Here is a 14,983-nt window from a genome sequence, read left to right on the forward strand (position 1 = left end):
TGTTGAAGTATTAAAATAACTCAAATTAAATAAAACTAAAACTTAATAAAAGACCTATACAGACATAATTTAACTAAAATTTAAATAAATAACAAATACAAATAATACAAATCAAACGAGTAGTTTATCAGTAATGCTAAAAAATAACACTGCCAAACTTACATGCTAAAAAACAACAACTTACTTGCACATAGTAAGAAATGGTTATAAAAAACTGAAACAGAAGCGAAACAAGTAATAGGAAAGAGGAGAACTAAAAAGCGATACTTATTATTTAAATTAATTAATGAATTAATTAAATTAATACTTTCATTCTGCAAGGATGCATTAAATTGATCAAAAGTGACAATAACGGCTCAAATAAATGCTGTTCTTTCTATTCATCAAAGAATTCTGAAAAAAGTATCATGGTTTCCACAAAAATATGTTTTCATATTTATTTTTACAAATATTAACTCCAAACTTTGGAACAGTAATGTATATGTGCAAAGCTATGTGTGTAAAACTAAATCTGTATTAGACAAATTTTGTGAATAATAAAAGATTTATTTCATTGTAGTGCAAAATTTGCCATGTTCACTAATGGCCAATTAGCTGCGTTACCACAATTAAAGGAGTAGTTCACTTTCAGAATGAAAATTGTCATCATTTACTCACCCTCCAGTTGTTCCAAACCTGTATGAAATTTCTTTCTTCTGTTGAACACAGAAGATATTTAGAAAAATGTTAGTATCTGAACATTTGTTGGGCACCATTGACTTCCATAGTAGGAAAAAAATACTATGGAATTCAATGGTGCCCATCAACTGTACGGATACTAGCATTTTTCAAAGAAGGTCCACAAATTCCTATTTTAGTCCAGCCACGACAGCCTGCTGGGATTTTCTGTCCACCTGAATGTCAGAACGTGACATGATTAATGATGCAGAACAACCAGGCATTTTTTTTCAACTGTATTCTAAGCCCTAATTGTACAGTTTGGCATAATAAACCATTGATGTTGCACAGTCTGCCTTGACTTTTAAACTCAGTCTCACCGGGGTCACAAATCGTAAAGGCAATTGTACACCTGGCTTAACTAATAATCTAAGACTAAATGCAATTTAATAATGTTTCAAAGCTCACACTCAACTTACTGCATGCTTACAAGGCCACTGTAGGTCTCCATCACCTGACAAACAGCCTTTAAACATCCTGCCAAGTACCTGGACATTACAGCTGACCCTGAAAATAACCAACCTATCTCCCGTTATCCCTGGCCTGCATTTTTTTCATGGAATCATCAGCGAGCAATGATGGTCCATTAATGCGCTATAGCAGCGCCTGAATACATGACAGGGATGTTTCTCTTCCATTACCATGCTCATATCACAGGCCAGCTGCTGCAAATCCGAACAAATGCATTTCTGAATAAGAGGAATTAGAGAGTAAATGAGACACTTAATTGGAAAGTCTAAGTTGCTTTCAGTATCTCTTGTTTGGTTCGCTTGCTTTTGCTTTCTCTCTTTATCTCTCTATATCGCTCTGTGTCTCGCCTTCCTCCACTGCAGTCATTTGTCTCTCTCTCGCTCTCTCTCTCTCTCTCTCTCTCTCTCTCTCTCTCTCTCAATTTTACTCTCTTCTTTAGTCTGCGTCTCTCACTTTCTCTTTCTTCTGATGTTGGACTATTTCTCTTTAGCTCTGTTGCAAAGCTACCTGCATATGCAGCATTTTAAGGCATTATACAGTAGGTGCACTCTCTCTCTCTCTCTCTCTCTCTACAGTATATATATATATATATATATATATATATACACACACACATATATACACACAATTATCAAAATTATTAGCCCCCTTGGTAAATATGAGCAAAGCCTGCGAAAATAAATCTGAACTGTTTTAATTGATCTTTCATTCAAAAATTTCACAAGTCAAACCTTTCATTGAATTAAAACAAATGAAAATGGGGGGAAAATACACAGTTGAACCCCTAAAAATACCATCTTTTTGTCATTTTTCTAACTTCATAATCACTTATGAGGATGAATTTCAGTTATCATGGTAGAAAGAAGATGCCTACAGTATGTAGGAAGTTTGGCAGCCAGGCAGCTTTTCTGCAGTGGTTTGTTTGATTTTATTTTTCATGGCCCTTTCAACATACATACAGTCAAGAGTGACGTGAAAGTGGTGGGAGAGATAGGGAGGTTTTGAACCTGTATCTCTGTGTGCACAGCCACGCTTACTGTATGTGTTGTGAGCATGTGTGTTGTGCACTACCCACTGAGCAGTAGCTTCAACCTCACCATATTTTTTTCTGTGATTTCAGCTGAATTTCAATGTGAAACAGTCAGTTCCATTACCCCATATACACGCAATGAAATATTCATCGTCTGTCTCAGACTATTTGAGTTAGTAGGCCAGCAGAATATGCTGCACAGGCTAAGACTGCAGTGTCTCCCTGTTGCTCTTCAGCAAGCACATCACATACACCTCTGTCGCTTTCTTTCTCTCTCTCTCGCTCTCTCTCTCTCTCTCGCTCTCTCTCTCTCACACACACACACACACAAAAACATCCATCCAAACTTACAAACTATTTCAGTCACACTCTCAAGTCCCTGAAAAAGGATATCTGTCCTTCCCCCGCAACATTCGGTTTGCATTTTCAGCCTTTGGGTGGCGCTCTTACTATAAAAACAAAGAGCCTGGAGCATGCCTTCTGACTGACTGAAGGTCTGATTTTTCAATGCATTTCAACAAAGGCCAAGCAGTGTTGCCAATTCCCTCTGGATCCGGCAACTCATTTTGTGTGATACGGGCTACAGAAGCAGATGCATTATTTATAAAACTACTCTCCTTACTGATCAAACACCAGCACGCAATATTTATTTGAGCCGCTGGACATTGGGTTTCGCTGCTGTGATGCTGCTTGTGTATTATTGCTGATGGAATGAGAATGAACTCTGGGACTGTCTCCTAACACAATACAAATTATACGTTTTTCCCTGTGTTGTTATGCATTCTGGATACATTTCGAATGACTATACAGTGCATAAATGAATGAGTGTAGTATGCATGTCAGGCTTGATGTTGTTTGGAGCGGGTCTGTCTGTTTCATCAACCAGCGACAGATGGGGGTCAGGAAACCTGTTTGGAAACAATCAGCCTTTTTGCAGTTCTGCTTGGTGACGTTAGCGACACAAAATTGCTTTAAAGGGATAATACACCCAAAAAATAAAATTCTGTTTTTACTGTATTTACGCACTCTCATGGCCAAATCTATGACTGACTTTCTTCTGTGCAACACAAAAGAAGATATTTTGTTGTTTGTAACCAAACCCATTGACTACCACTGTGTGGACAAAATTACTCTGAAACATTTCTCAAAATATCTTTTATGTTTCACAGAAGAAATAGTCCTACAGGTTTGGAACTTTTTTGGAGTTTTTCTTTTTTGAGAATGAGAATTTTCTTTTTTGGTTAAAGTATCCCTTTAAGCCTTTAAAACAGAAAATGTGACTAAAATATTAGGGCTGTCAGAAGGTCACAACTGATTTTGTGTGATTTTATTAAATGATTTTTCTTTTGTATAGAAAACCTTTTTTGTTCGTGTAAATCCATTATAACATAATTTTAAATTACTTTAACCTAGAAACACATTTTGAGATTTTGAGTGTTCACTAGAGAAGGACTTTGTCACAGTGTAATTATGATTCTTCTCCAAACCTTTGTTGAAATATTATAATCATTTAAATGTTTCCTCTGTACTTTTAAGTGCATAAAACTCAAGATGATTCTCAAATTGATGGAGCAGATGGAGCATTGGAAGTACAGGGACCATTGAAGTAAAAAACAAACAAACAAACAAACAAACAGTTCTTTAGTTTATGGTTCTAAAATGATCTATTTATATAATTAAAGAACCATTAGTACACATCCAAATTTATGTAGTTTGTGGATGTGAGTCTGTACTTCTCAATCCTGTTTGAAAGGAGTATCTTTAAGATGGGTTTTATATCCACAACCTTTCTGCTACAAATGTACTGCTGTTTCCAATCCTCTGTGCTGCCTGTCTGTGAACCTTCAAGTGTCTTATATGACACGCCGTGGCCGCTAAGTAAGTGTGTAGCCATGTAATTGGTCCCCTGTATTTTGTAAGACTTACGTGTAATCAGTGTCTCCTCTTTTCTTCAGCTGCTGAACTCCGAGCAGATCTCTTTGATCCTTTGCGAGACGCTGATTGAGACAGTGTACAGCGAACGAGGACAGGTCCTCAAGTCTAAGGAGCGAAAAGTCTTTCTCTTCGGTGACATGCTCATCTGTGCCAACATCAACGTCAAGTACGTGTCCTGGACAAGGTTGATTTACTTTCTCTTTTTCCCTCCGCCTCTAAGGCCACGCTGACGGATTGACTCTCATCAGCCGATTTAAATATAGACTCCTGAGTATCCTGAAGCATTACAGTGACGTTCCCCAATATGCCGCAGTCAGTGTGAGGGGGTTAGCGGCTAATGGCTAAGGCACAGGACAGATTTGGGCAGAGTCAAATGGGCTTTCATTATCTGGGAACAAATAGCAGGGTGTTTTGCTACAGCGACACAAATTATCCCCATAGATCAAGGCATAAAGGCGCTCCTCTCTTTCACTCAAATAGATTATCTATGACAGCATCATTGATCACATCTCAGAAGTGCAAAAGGTAAACAGCTAAGTGAAAAAGCTCACGCTGATGCTGAATCTCAAAGCTTTTTTGCTACTCCTTCTACTGCAGCACGGTTCGTCTCTGTTCTTCTAAAGTGCGACTCGACATGCCCATTTAGAAGATCATAGCAAGGTGATCGCGATGTTGATCTCACATTGCAAGAATACATGAATAATAACAAACCCTCCAACTAGCTGGAGGTCCAACCCTCCGCAATGCACTCATAGGGAGAAATTTAGCTCACCACTTGCTCACCAATGGATCCTTTGCAGTGAATGGGTGCCATCAGAATGAGAGTCCAAACAGCTGATAAAAACATCACAATGATCTGCAAGTAATCCACACGACTCCAGTCCATCAATTAACGTCATGTTTGTAATAAACAAATCAATGATCAAGGCTTTTTAACTTAAAACCGTTGCGTTCAGTTTAAATTAGAGTCCTATATTCACAGTATTGCTTTTTACGGTGTTCGCAAATTTTAATTTTTTGGTGAACTATTACTTTAATAGCAAGTCTTGTCTGATACCCAAAATCAGTAAACAAAACTCTACTTTGTTTGGTACCCAAAACTGTAATAACAGTCTTCTGTCTGCCTAAGAGATTGATGGATGAAGCCAGTGAAGAGCACAAAAGCAGGAGACAAAGTGATGATTATAAAAAAATGAGCAGGGTTTATTGAATAATCTTGGTTCAGTATGTTTTGATGTTCTGACTTCATCCCTACTTCGTCTGGTCTTCATTTGGACTGGACTTCATCCTGTACTTTATCTGACCACTACAAATCCAACAATTGTTATTCTAACAAAAGCCATTGAAAATTACTGCTAATGGAGGCATTATCTTTTGAAGATAAATATCCCTTGAAACCGTACTATTATAATATTAAACAAGAGCAATACAAATAAGTAAAACAATAAGTAATATAATAAAAATGAACAAATGATTGTATGATTAAATGGTATAATTAAATAATAAATGATTAGAATTCAAATAGAAACAAAGAACAAACAAAGAAAATAAAACAGCACCGGTATTGTTGCCTTGTTGACGCAACACACACAGGTTGCTGCTGAGATTCTTTAGACACATAAGTAAAATGAAGAATATTGGAATATGTTTTACATGAAAATACTGTTTCAGTCAGTATAATTCAATGCGTTAACTTGCTATTTCTTTGGAATTTTGTATATTTGAATTTTACTAGCAATTTCTGAGTCAAAATTGTTTCAAAGTAAATCATACACCCTTTTTTCAGTGTGATCAGTCAGGTTCCTTTATTTGAATAATTATGCGAAACCATTTCTATAACATGATCCTCTTGCCGCCACCAGGGGGCCCCCTGACATCAGCAGTCTGGTTCCAGTAGGTCCCAAGTACACCCTGAAGTGGAGCGCCCCCTTGCAGCAGGTCCAGGTAGTTGAAGTGGGTCAAGAGGGCACCCAGACTAAGGATACTCTTTATCAGCTTGGAGGCGTCAAGCGTCCTGGTGGCTCTTCGGGATCAGGTAATGGCAACGCTGTTTGCGCTGCTACTTTCTAAACAATCAGATAACATGCAGCTTTGATGTGAGTCTCTTAGACATTTTGAATTAATTGGCCATTTCTTGTGAGCAATGCACCTTTTTATGGCCTCCGCAGATGAGTGTATCTCAGGCCAGGTAGATAAGAACAACAGAGGCACAGTATAAGCAATCTTATTTCACTGTCTGATAGAGATAGACCACAAACATGTTCAGCGTACTGTCATCAGTTTTGGCACATTATTTCCACCTCCACTCCCAATCAGAGAGAGCAAGTTCAGGAGATTGGAATCAGGGCTGAACACTCTTAGAAAACATTATTGTGTTTTGTATTGGAAGACGAGGAGGAGGAAAAGAGCAATTGTGGGGCACTAAGATAAATATGCTGACAGAGCTCCAGGTACAAAGTGTTATCAGTATGTACAGGTTCTGGCTGTTTAAGCATTTACTTTGCGAGCTGAAATATTAATGGTGTTGTCTGTGGAACACCCATGCTGGATTGTGCGCACAGGGGAGCCAGGAAATTAGATGACAGAAGATGTTTAATGCCGGGGCCTAGCAGACAGCTTGCGAGCAGGAGTCTTTAGAAGACCTCTTCTGCCCCCTATACCTTATTTCTCTTGGAAATCATTATAAAACAGTGTTCTGTCCAATTTATCTGCCTTCGTTCTTTTCCTGCTGTTTTATAACTCAGCAGTAGTCTCCCATCTACTTCATATTTCTAATTTTCGCCAGCTTTCCATATCCCTAAATTTTATTTAAAGTACTGGCATGATTATTTCACTTAAAATATTGCCAAATAATCAATACAAGAAATAAAAATAGTGACAGGAAAAATATATAATAAATATTTAATATGTTTTTTTATTTTATTAATTAACAGCCTATATTTTTATATACACTACCAAAAAAAATAAAATAATTGGGGCTAGTATTTTTTAAAAGAACTTTAACACTTTTATTCAGCAAAGATGCATTAAACTGGCAAAATGATTGTAAAGACATTTATAATATTAAAAAAGTTTTCTATTTTAAGTAAATACTGTTCTTTTGAACTTTCTATTCATCAAATAATCCGCTATTCATCAAATAATTTCTGTTGATCAAAAAAAGCATCACTGTTTACACAAAAATATTAAGCAGCACAACTGTTTTCAGCATTAATAATAAGAAGAAAAGTTTCTTGAGCACCAAATCGGCATATTAGAATGATTTCTGAAGGGATGGTTATATGACACTGAAGACTGGAGTAATGGCTGAAAATTCAGCTTTAGCAGCACAGGACTAATTATGAAATATATTAAAATAGAAAACAGCTATTTTAATATTAGTGTTTGTAATATTAGTAATATTAGTGTTTTTATTGTATTTTTGATCAAATAAATGCAGCCTTGGTGAGACTTTTGAAAATATTCAAAAATCATACCGACCCCAAACATTTGAAAAGTAGAGTATCTTTAACAGCAGTTTTTAATGTTTTATTTAATTTTATTTAAGAACAAGGTGCAGTAAGGCTAGTACAAATAATAATATCAATGTACAATAAAATAAAAAAAAATTAAAAAGACATTAAAATACAGTTACAAGAAAATATAGACTGTTTTCTGAGGATGTGCAGGTCAAATGTGATGATGAAATGATCACAGTGAAGGATAAAGTCTCCTTCTCAATCTCACCAGTCTCATAGTGTGCCACAGAAGCTTTCTTCTTTTCAAAACCTTTTTGTTTTTCTATGACTACTAGACTGGTCACGGAGCCTGTATTCGGTGAGGATCCGTTTCACTATCTCTTACTGTGTAGAGATAAAAGGCAGTGTTTCCTCTCTTACTCTATTCAATGACCTCTTTTCACTGTTAGCGCACACTTCTGGTTATGTAACAAGAAGCCGCCACTTTAATCACTATTTTCCAAACCAATTTGTCGTAGTCTGGCTCACTGTGTCTGAGATGTCCATCTTCAGTTATTTATAGCAGCACATAGGCATACAACCCTGTTTTGCCTGGTTCGCGCCACATCTCTCCTCTGCCCAAACCAGATCCCATGCTCCCCCAGCATACCTCAAAATAGACTCATTTTTCATCTCCTGCAGGCCCCAGTGCCCTAATTTATTGATGGAATAGGACAACATTCCAGGAGGAGCCAGGCCCTCTTCTGCTGCCACTGTAAAGCAGCACAAAACAGTAGGATACTGCAAATTTTAAAGGCCCCTGCGAATCAAGAGATGGGACCTGTCCTGGGGGAGCTATACATAAGCATTTTTATTGGGGGGTGAGAATGTATTCCTAATGGAGACATACTGTATTATACAGTGATGTTATTTATTTGGACAATTTTTTATATATATATTTGTTTCTAGACTTATGCCATTTAGACAAAGTAAATATAATGGACTACAGCAAGTCCTATTATTATTATTATTACAAATTACATTGTTAATATAATACATATATAATGAAATAATATATATAAATTATTTTTACTTATTCTGTTTTTAATTTGAAATGTATAATATAATATAATATAATATAATATAATATAATATAATATAATATAATAATATTTGTTTCTAGACTTCTGACATTTAGACAAAGTAAATATAATGGACTACAGCAAGTCCTATTAGTATTATTATTATTATTATTATTATTAATAAATTATACTTTTAACATATTATGAATACCTTTATTATTGATATTATTTTTTACTTATTCTATTTTTTGTGAATTGTGTATATTAAAATCTACATAATATATACTTTTTATTATCTACATGTATATTTAGATAACTATGTTGCAGTTTTAATTTGGCATCACCCTTTGGTTCCTGGAAATTATCACATAATTGTTTCCTCAGCGACCATGCATATCATTTTTATATTTGTTTAACCCTTTAACTGTCACTCACATTTTTGAACATAGACGTGAAAGTGCACGATCCAAACTTAAATTTTTAGAATTCATGAACGAAAACATTTTGTAACATGATATTGATGTACCATTTATGGGTTTCAAAGGATGAATTTTGAGATTTAAAGTTTTCAATTGATATATAATTTCTGATGATTTCTAAAGTGTGATAGAGAAAAAGGCAACGAAGAAGACTTTTTGCTACAAAGGTCAGAACTCCTGTTATGATGTAGATTTTTGAGGTGCACTCTTGTCATAAATTAATCTATTACTTTTCCTACATAATTTTTTACAAAAACATTGGTAAAATATCTATTTAGGAGACCTTTCCAACGATATATAGTTTGTCATGATTAGATTAGGATTTCATTGTAATATAGTGAAGTAAACTTAGGCGGGTGACAGTTAAAGGGTTAAACGTGCCAGACAGATCCTTGCTAAAATTGTATGTGTAAAAGCACTTTGATGTGGATGTCTAAAAAGAGCACAGATGAGAAACCCAGATTTTAGCTGCCTTTCTGGCAAGAGCTTTGTTGACTAGGTTTTGGATTTCTGTATTGGGCCTGCATAGGCCTCTGCTGGCGGCCACCCAGCGCGTGTGTCAGCTTACATATGACAATGTGTTTGAGAGAGATAGACTAGTGGAAATGGCAGAATACCATGCCATAGTGTGAAAAAAACAGATCCCGCCACACCAATTGGATTAGTCTGGATTACAAGTCAGCACATTCACCTGAGGCCAAGGTGGGCCACAAGCCTGCAAACCTGTAGGCCTGCCTAAGGCTTTTCCACAGCAACCAGAAGAGCACGTAGACTCTGCCAGCTTGCGCTGTAGGGGATCACTATGCCTTTTTTTTCAAATGTGCCTGCTATTGATCAAGCCGTGCCAGTGACAGATGTCTCTGTGACTGTGTGAGTTGAAGACCCTATTAAATTTCTAAAGGTTAGAGAGAGACAGACAAAACAGCGAGAGAAAGATGTAGAAGTGTAGAGAGAAGGGGATGCAAACCCAGACAGACAGTGAAAGACACAAAGACAGGAGAAAGAGCCGAGAGAGAGAAATGGTGTGTCAGAGACAGAGAGATCTCTGACAGACCTTGCAGCAGTACTTCGAGGATTAGGTTGAGCTGGGGGCCAACAATTGCCCGCGTCGCCCCAATTCTGCACACAGGTCACCTGATTATGCGGAGGTGGTGAAAGGCCAGACAGTCCTGCAGTCTTCGCATCCAGCTCCGAGATTTAATTACACTCCTCATTCCCGGGCTATTGGTCAGACGTGTAGAGCAGATTCACCCCGGCTATTGATTCTGCAGGCAGAGACTGCAGAAAGCGAATGGGGATTCTTATCGATGGTACATTTCACGTCTAATGAGACACCTGTGTTCATTTCGTCACCATTAAAGGGCTTCATATTTCTAAATGGCTTCATTTTGTACTCTGCTCCTTTTCCCTATAGCATTAACCTGTGTGGCTACACAAACAATGGGAGATCGATCTATCTTCGGTATCGATTCTCTTTGTTAGTGGTGCTACTGGAGAGTATTGACAAATGAAAGTTTTGTCATAGACCCAAAGTCTTTAAAAGTTAAGGGCTTTGATTTTGTTTAGATTTGGATTTGGCCAAGTTTTCAAGTGAAAGCTTAGAACACAATCAGTCTGTCTTCCTCAGGTTCTGAAATTCACCTTTTATGTCATTAGACCGCTGTGCAAGTTGCAGATCAATTATCTGAAATAGAGGAATGTGCATTGTATAGGAAATGCTAAAGTGTTTTTTTTATTTGAGAGTAGCTCACAGTGTAACCGAGCCGTCCCGACTCAATTACATATTCGAATGATTCAGCACCTTACGGGAACCCATATCCACAGAAATACAATCTCAGCTATCGAGAACCCTGGAGTGCAGGTGCTTTTCGCACTCCGGGGTTCATGCTCCGATAAAGCATGGTGTGCAGTTTAAGTACTGGATAAGTAAAGCTGGTTGTTTTTGATTGACAGGAAGTATCATTCTGGGTCCGCCCCGTCTGTATCAGGAACTGCAGGAGTTGCAGCATGACCTCTCAGTGGTAGAGCAGGTCACTCTGCTCGTGGGGACTTTACAGGGAACGTACCAGGTAAATACAGTTCATTGCCGCATGTACAGTGGGCCCATGATGCATGTATGAAGGGAAATTATGTTACACATTGAAAATCACCATTGGGTGATTTAGTTAGAAAAGTAAGTTAAAAGTAATTATAAAAATGGCTCATAAGCTAAAGTTTGTAATGAATGAATGAATAAATAAATATACATTTCAAAGGTTTTAAATGTATAATGTATATAAATATTAGCCTGTATTTGCATGTATTTGCAATATACATGTACAATACCTTTAAAAGTTTGGGGTCGGTGGAATTTTTTATGTTTTTGAAAGAAGTTGCATTTTTTAATTAAAAATACAGTAATATTGTGAAATGTTATAAATTATAAATTATATATTAAAAATATCTGTTTTCTATTTTAATATAAAGTGTAATTTATTTCTGTGATGGCAAAGGTGAATTTTTCCATCTTGTGCAAAGCTGAAGCATCTTGTTGTATGATTATGATTATTGTTTGCATTTTAATTGTATATGTAAGTTTTGTGTTTTTATGAGAAGCCAAAAGAAAATTTCCACATTGGTGGATAATAAAGTTCAATCAATCGATCAATCCTTCAGAAATCATTCTAGTATGCTAATTTGATGCATCAGAAACATTTGTGCTGCTTAATTTTCTTTTCTTTTTTTGAGAAAAAATGTTTTTTTTCCAGGACCCTTTAATAAATAGAAAATTCAAAAGAACAGCATTTATTTGAAATAGTAATATTTGTAGCATTATAAATATCTTCAATATCTTCAAATATCTACTGTCATCAATTTAATGTGTTCTTGCTGAATAAAAGTACCAATTTCTTTCAAAAAACTGACCCATCTTACTGACCCCAAGCTTTTGAACGGTATTGTAAGTTATTGTGTATAGTTACTTGCACACATCAACTTTAAAAATAAGATCAACTGTGTTTTTGAATAAATAAACAGAATTTTCATTATGAAAAAGCCTAAGTTTTCAAAAATAATAAAAAAGAACAAAGTCCAGGAAAAGATTAAGGTAGAATTTATTAAATGGCAAAACAAAAGCTGTATTAGTTACACATGCTACAACCATCTGGGGTAACACCGTTTTTCAGCAATTAAATTGTGATCAAAGTTCGGCAACCAAAGACATGGATCATCAGTTGATTATCATGGCATGCGCTTGATAGTTGGATGACAACACGGGGAAACCTTCACAATCTGATCTGGAGTTAATGTTCAGATGGGAGATAGCTCTGAATGGCGTGTCTACATAGCACAAGGCTTCTCTCAAATCAGGACAGCTCCCCTGATGGCTTGACAGCCAGTAAGCCAGTACAAAAACAGCGAGATTGCTTTTTTTTTTTTTTTTTTACCTCTGAGCATTGTGTGAAAACAGTAACAGAGCTTTGTCTTGCATGGTTTCCTGACCACAACCGTGCCTTTGGCCTCTCTCCAAATGACTAATTCCTACCCACAAACTAATCAGAATATAAATGTGCAGCAAATAGAGAATGAGTGAACTTCTGCAGACCTCATTGATTTTGGAGATGTATTTCAATTGGATTTGGCTTTTGGGAGGTGTGAATAATTTTGTTTATGAGAGAGAAACGTTTATTATTTCATCAATACTTGGAGGCCAAAAACATATTTAACATAACAACGAAACATAAAAGATGCAGTTAATGTGATATGATGCAATGGTTTTTACCTGGTTACAGGTCTGTTCTGATATGGGCAGCTGTGCTAAACAATGCTAAATGCATATAAAATACAACTTACCAAAAGTGGCAGTAAATATTTTATATAGTGTGTTTGCTCGGATCACAATTGTCTTTCTTTGCTGTGTTTATAGAATCTGAACACCACTGTAGCACAGGACTGGTGTTTGGCTCTGCAAAGGCTGATCCGCATCAAGGAGGACCAAATTCAGAGTGCCAACAAGTGCCGTTTACGATTGCAAGTCCCTGGCAGACCAGACAAGTGAGTAAACGGGGCAAAATCTTCTTTGCATTTTGACAAAGTTGGTCATTTTTCTTCAGCATGCTCGATAAAGTGAATGCACATTTTAATGCGTTCAGATATTTGTTATAGCCATATCTAATTCAAAAAACACATTTTCCTAATTTCCTTGTTCTCCTGATAGATTACATTTGCCTCAAGAAAGTTAGTAGTAAGACATGTTGCTAAATGGCTTTTGAGATCCAAACAAGAAAAAACTATTTTATCTCGATTACACCACAGCTTGATTTCAGGCCAGCAGTCTTATACATTTTCTGGAGCAGGTGATCCCAAGCAGCACTGAAACATAATGGCTGATGACAAACATGTTAATGTTCATCTGCAACAAGGTTAAGATGATGAAGGAGCCCGATGCCATGTTAATTTCCCCTAATGAAAGCGCATTACCCGGCTTTATTTGCGGCATGCGTTAAAAACCTGCCCCTTGTCACCTTTAATGAAGCCGAGCAGCGAATTACAAGCCGAATAGCATGATGGAAAATCATTAAGTGATAGTTTTCAGATTCGAGAGATCAAGGAATGCTGGAGGTAAAGTTAAATAGCCCCTTTCAGTCTAGGAAGTGCTACATTATGGCTAGTCACAGAGCTTATTCAATTAATTTAACTTAGTCTGGGAGCTGCTGTTTCCCATTTGGAGCAGTAGTGTCATTTCTCTTTGATGCATAGACAGGGGCTTTAATGTACTCTTATTATGTCACATTAAGAGTCAGTGAATGTAAATGTGTCGAGGCGGAGGCTGCACGTTTTTCACAGTGCGCTGCACCTGAATGTGCTTATCTTAATGATGCAGAGTGAGAGCGGAAACTTCACTCATAGAATCGGCCATGGAAGGAAGAGAAATAAAGACAGATTAGTGGAGGATTCAACTAAGAAAAGAGCTGAGGAGACGGGGAGAACATGAGAGAAGAGAAGCAGCGAGAAAAGAAGATAAACTGTAAAGCATAGATCAGTTGATGTTCATTTAACCTTCATGTTCTGTTAAGATTATATTTGAGGACTAAAGAGACTCCAATGATTTACATGCAAAAATAATACAAGTCATTTAAAAATTTAATGTTTTACCTTCAAATTTTAAATGGGATAGTTCATCCAGAAATCTGCCATCATTTACTCACCCTCTTGTCATCCTGTAAGAGTTTCTTGTTTTGCTACAGTCAAAATACAAAACAACACTGGACCCCTTGACCTTCATTGTATGGACTTAAAGACATTTTTCAAAATCATTTCTTTTATGTTCCACAGAAGAAAGAAAGTTATACAGGTTTGGAATGACATGAGGTTGAATAAATGATTTAATTTTTGGATGAATTATCCCTTTAATAAATGCTGATGGTTTATTTTAGAGCCTAAAGACATGAGGGTTAAAGCCAACTCACGTGAAAGTTCAACACAAAAATATATTTAATTTGATCCTCACTACCCGAATACAAAGATAAATAGTGCCTTGCAAGCAGAGAGAAGCTACATGGGACTGATTTTCTGCCTTTTCACATGGAAGAGACTTAGCAGAACGTTTAATCTCTGTGTGCTTTCTCAACCTAATGTGACAGACCAACCGGCCCAGAGCGGCTCAGTACCCTGTAGTCCTCCCAATATCTGTCAGACCCCTGCTCACGTTCTGTAGAACCCAAAAGAGCAATCTGCTCAGTCAAATGTTCACCAGAACCCCTGCCCGGCTTCCAGAACAGGCATACTACCTGAATTTTCCATTGCCTTTGTCAGCCTGTGATGTCATAATGCATTGATGTCATTAGTACAGGA

The 14,983-nt window shown here is 36.8% G+C and overlaps 1 protein-coding gene across 2 annotated transcripts in view; it reads left to right on the forward strand.

The window, feature by feature from the left end:
- The window catches only part of LOC107695083 (rho guanine nucleotide exchange factor 10-like protein), a 124,216-nt gene that overhangs the window by 45,338 nt on the left and 63,895 nt on the right, over positions 1–14,983 (forward strand). For both annotated transcript variants that reach the window (XM_016494887.1, XM_016494888.1), the window contains 4 exons: positions 4,174–4,319; positions 6,016–6,188; positions 11,105–11,220; positions 13,056–13,183. In XM_016494887.1, the coding sequence (XP_016350373.1) occupies positions 4,174–4,319; positions 6,016–6,188; positions 11,105–11,220; positions 13,056–13,183 (563 nt within the window). The remainder of the gene's footprint in view (positions 1–4,173; positions 4,320–6,015; positions 6,189–11,104; positions 11,221–13,055; positions 13,184–14,983) is intronic.

This window comes from Sinocyclocheilus anshuiensis, unplaced genomic scaffold (assembly GCF_001515605.1).
Source record: "Sinocyclocheilus anshuiensis isolate Anshui unplaced genomic scaffold, SAMN03320099.WGS_v1.1 scaffold26, whole genome shotgun sequence".
NCBI lineage: Eukaryota > Metazoa > Chordata > Actinopteri > Cypriniformes > Cyprinidae > Sinocyclocheilus > Sinocyclocheilus anshuiensis.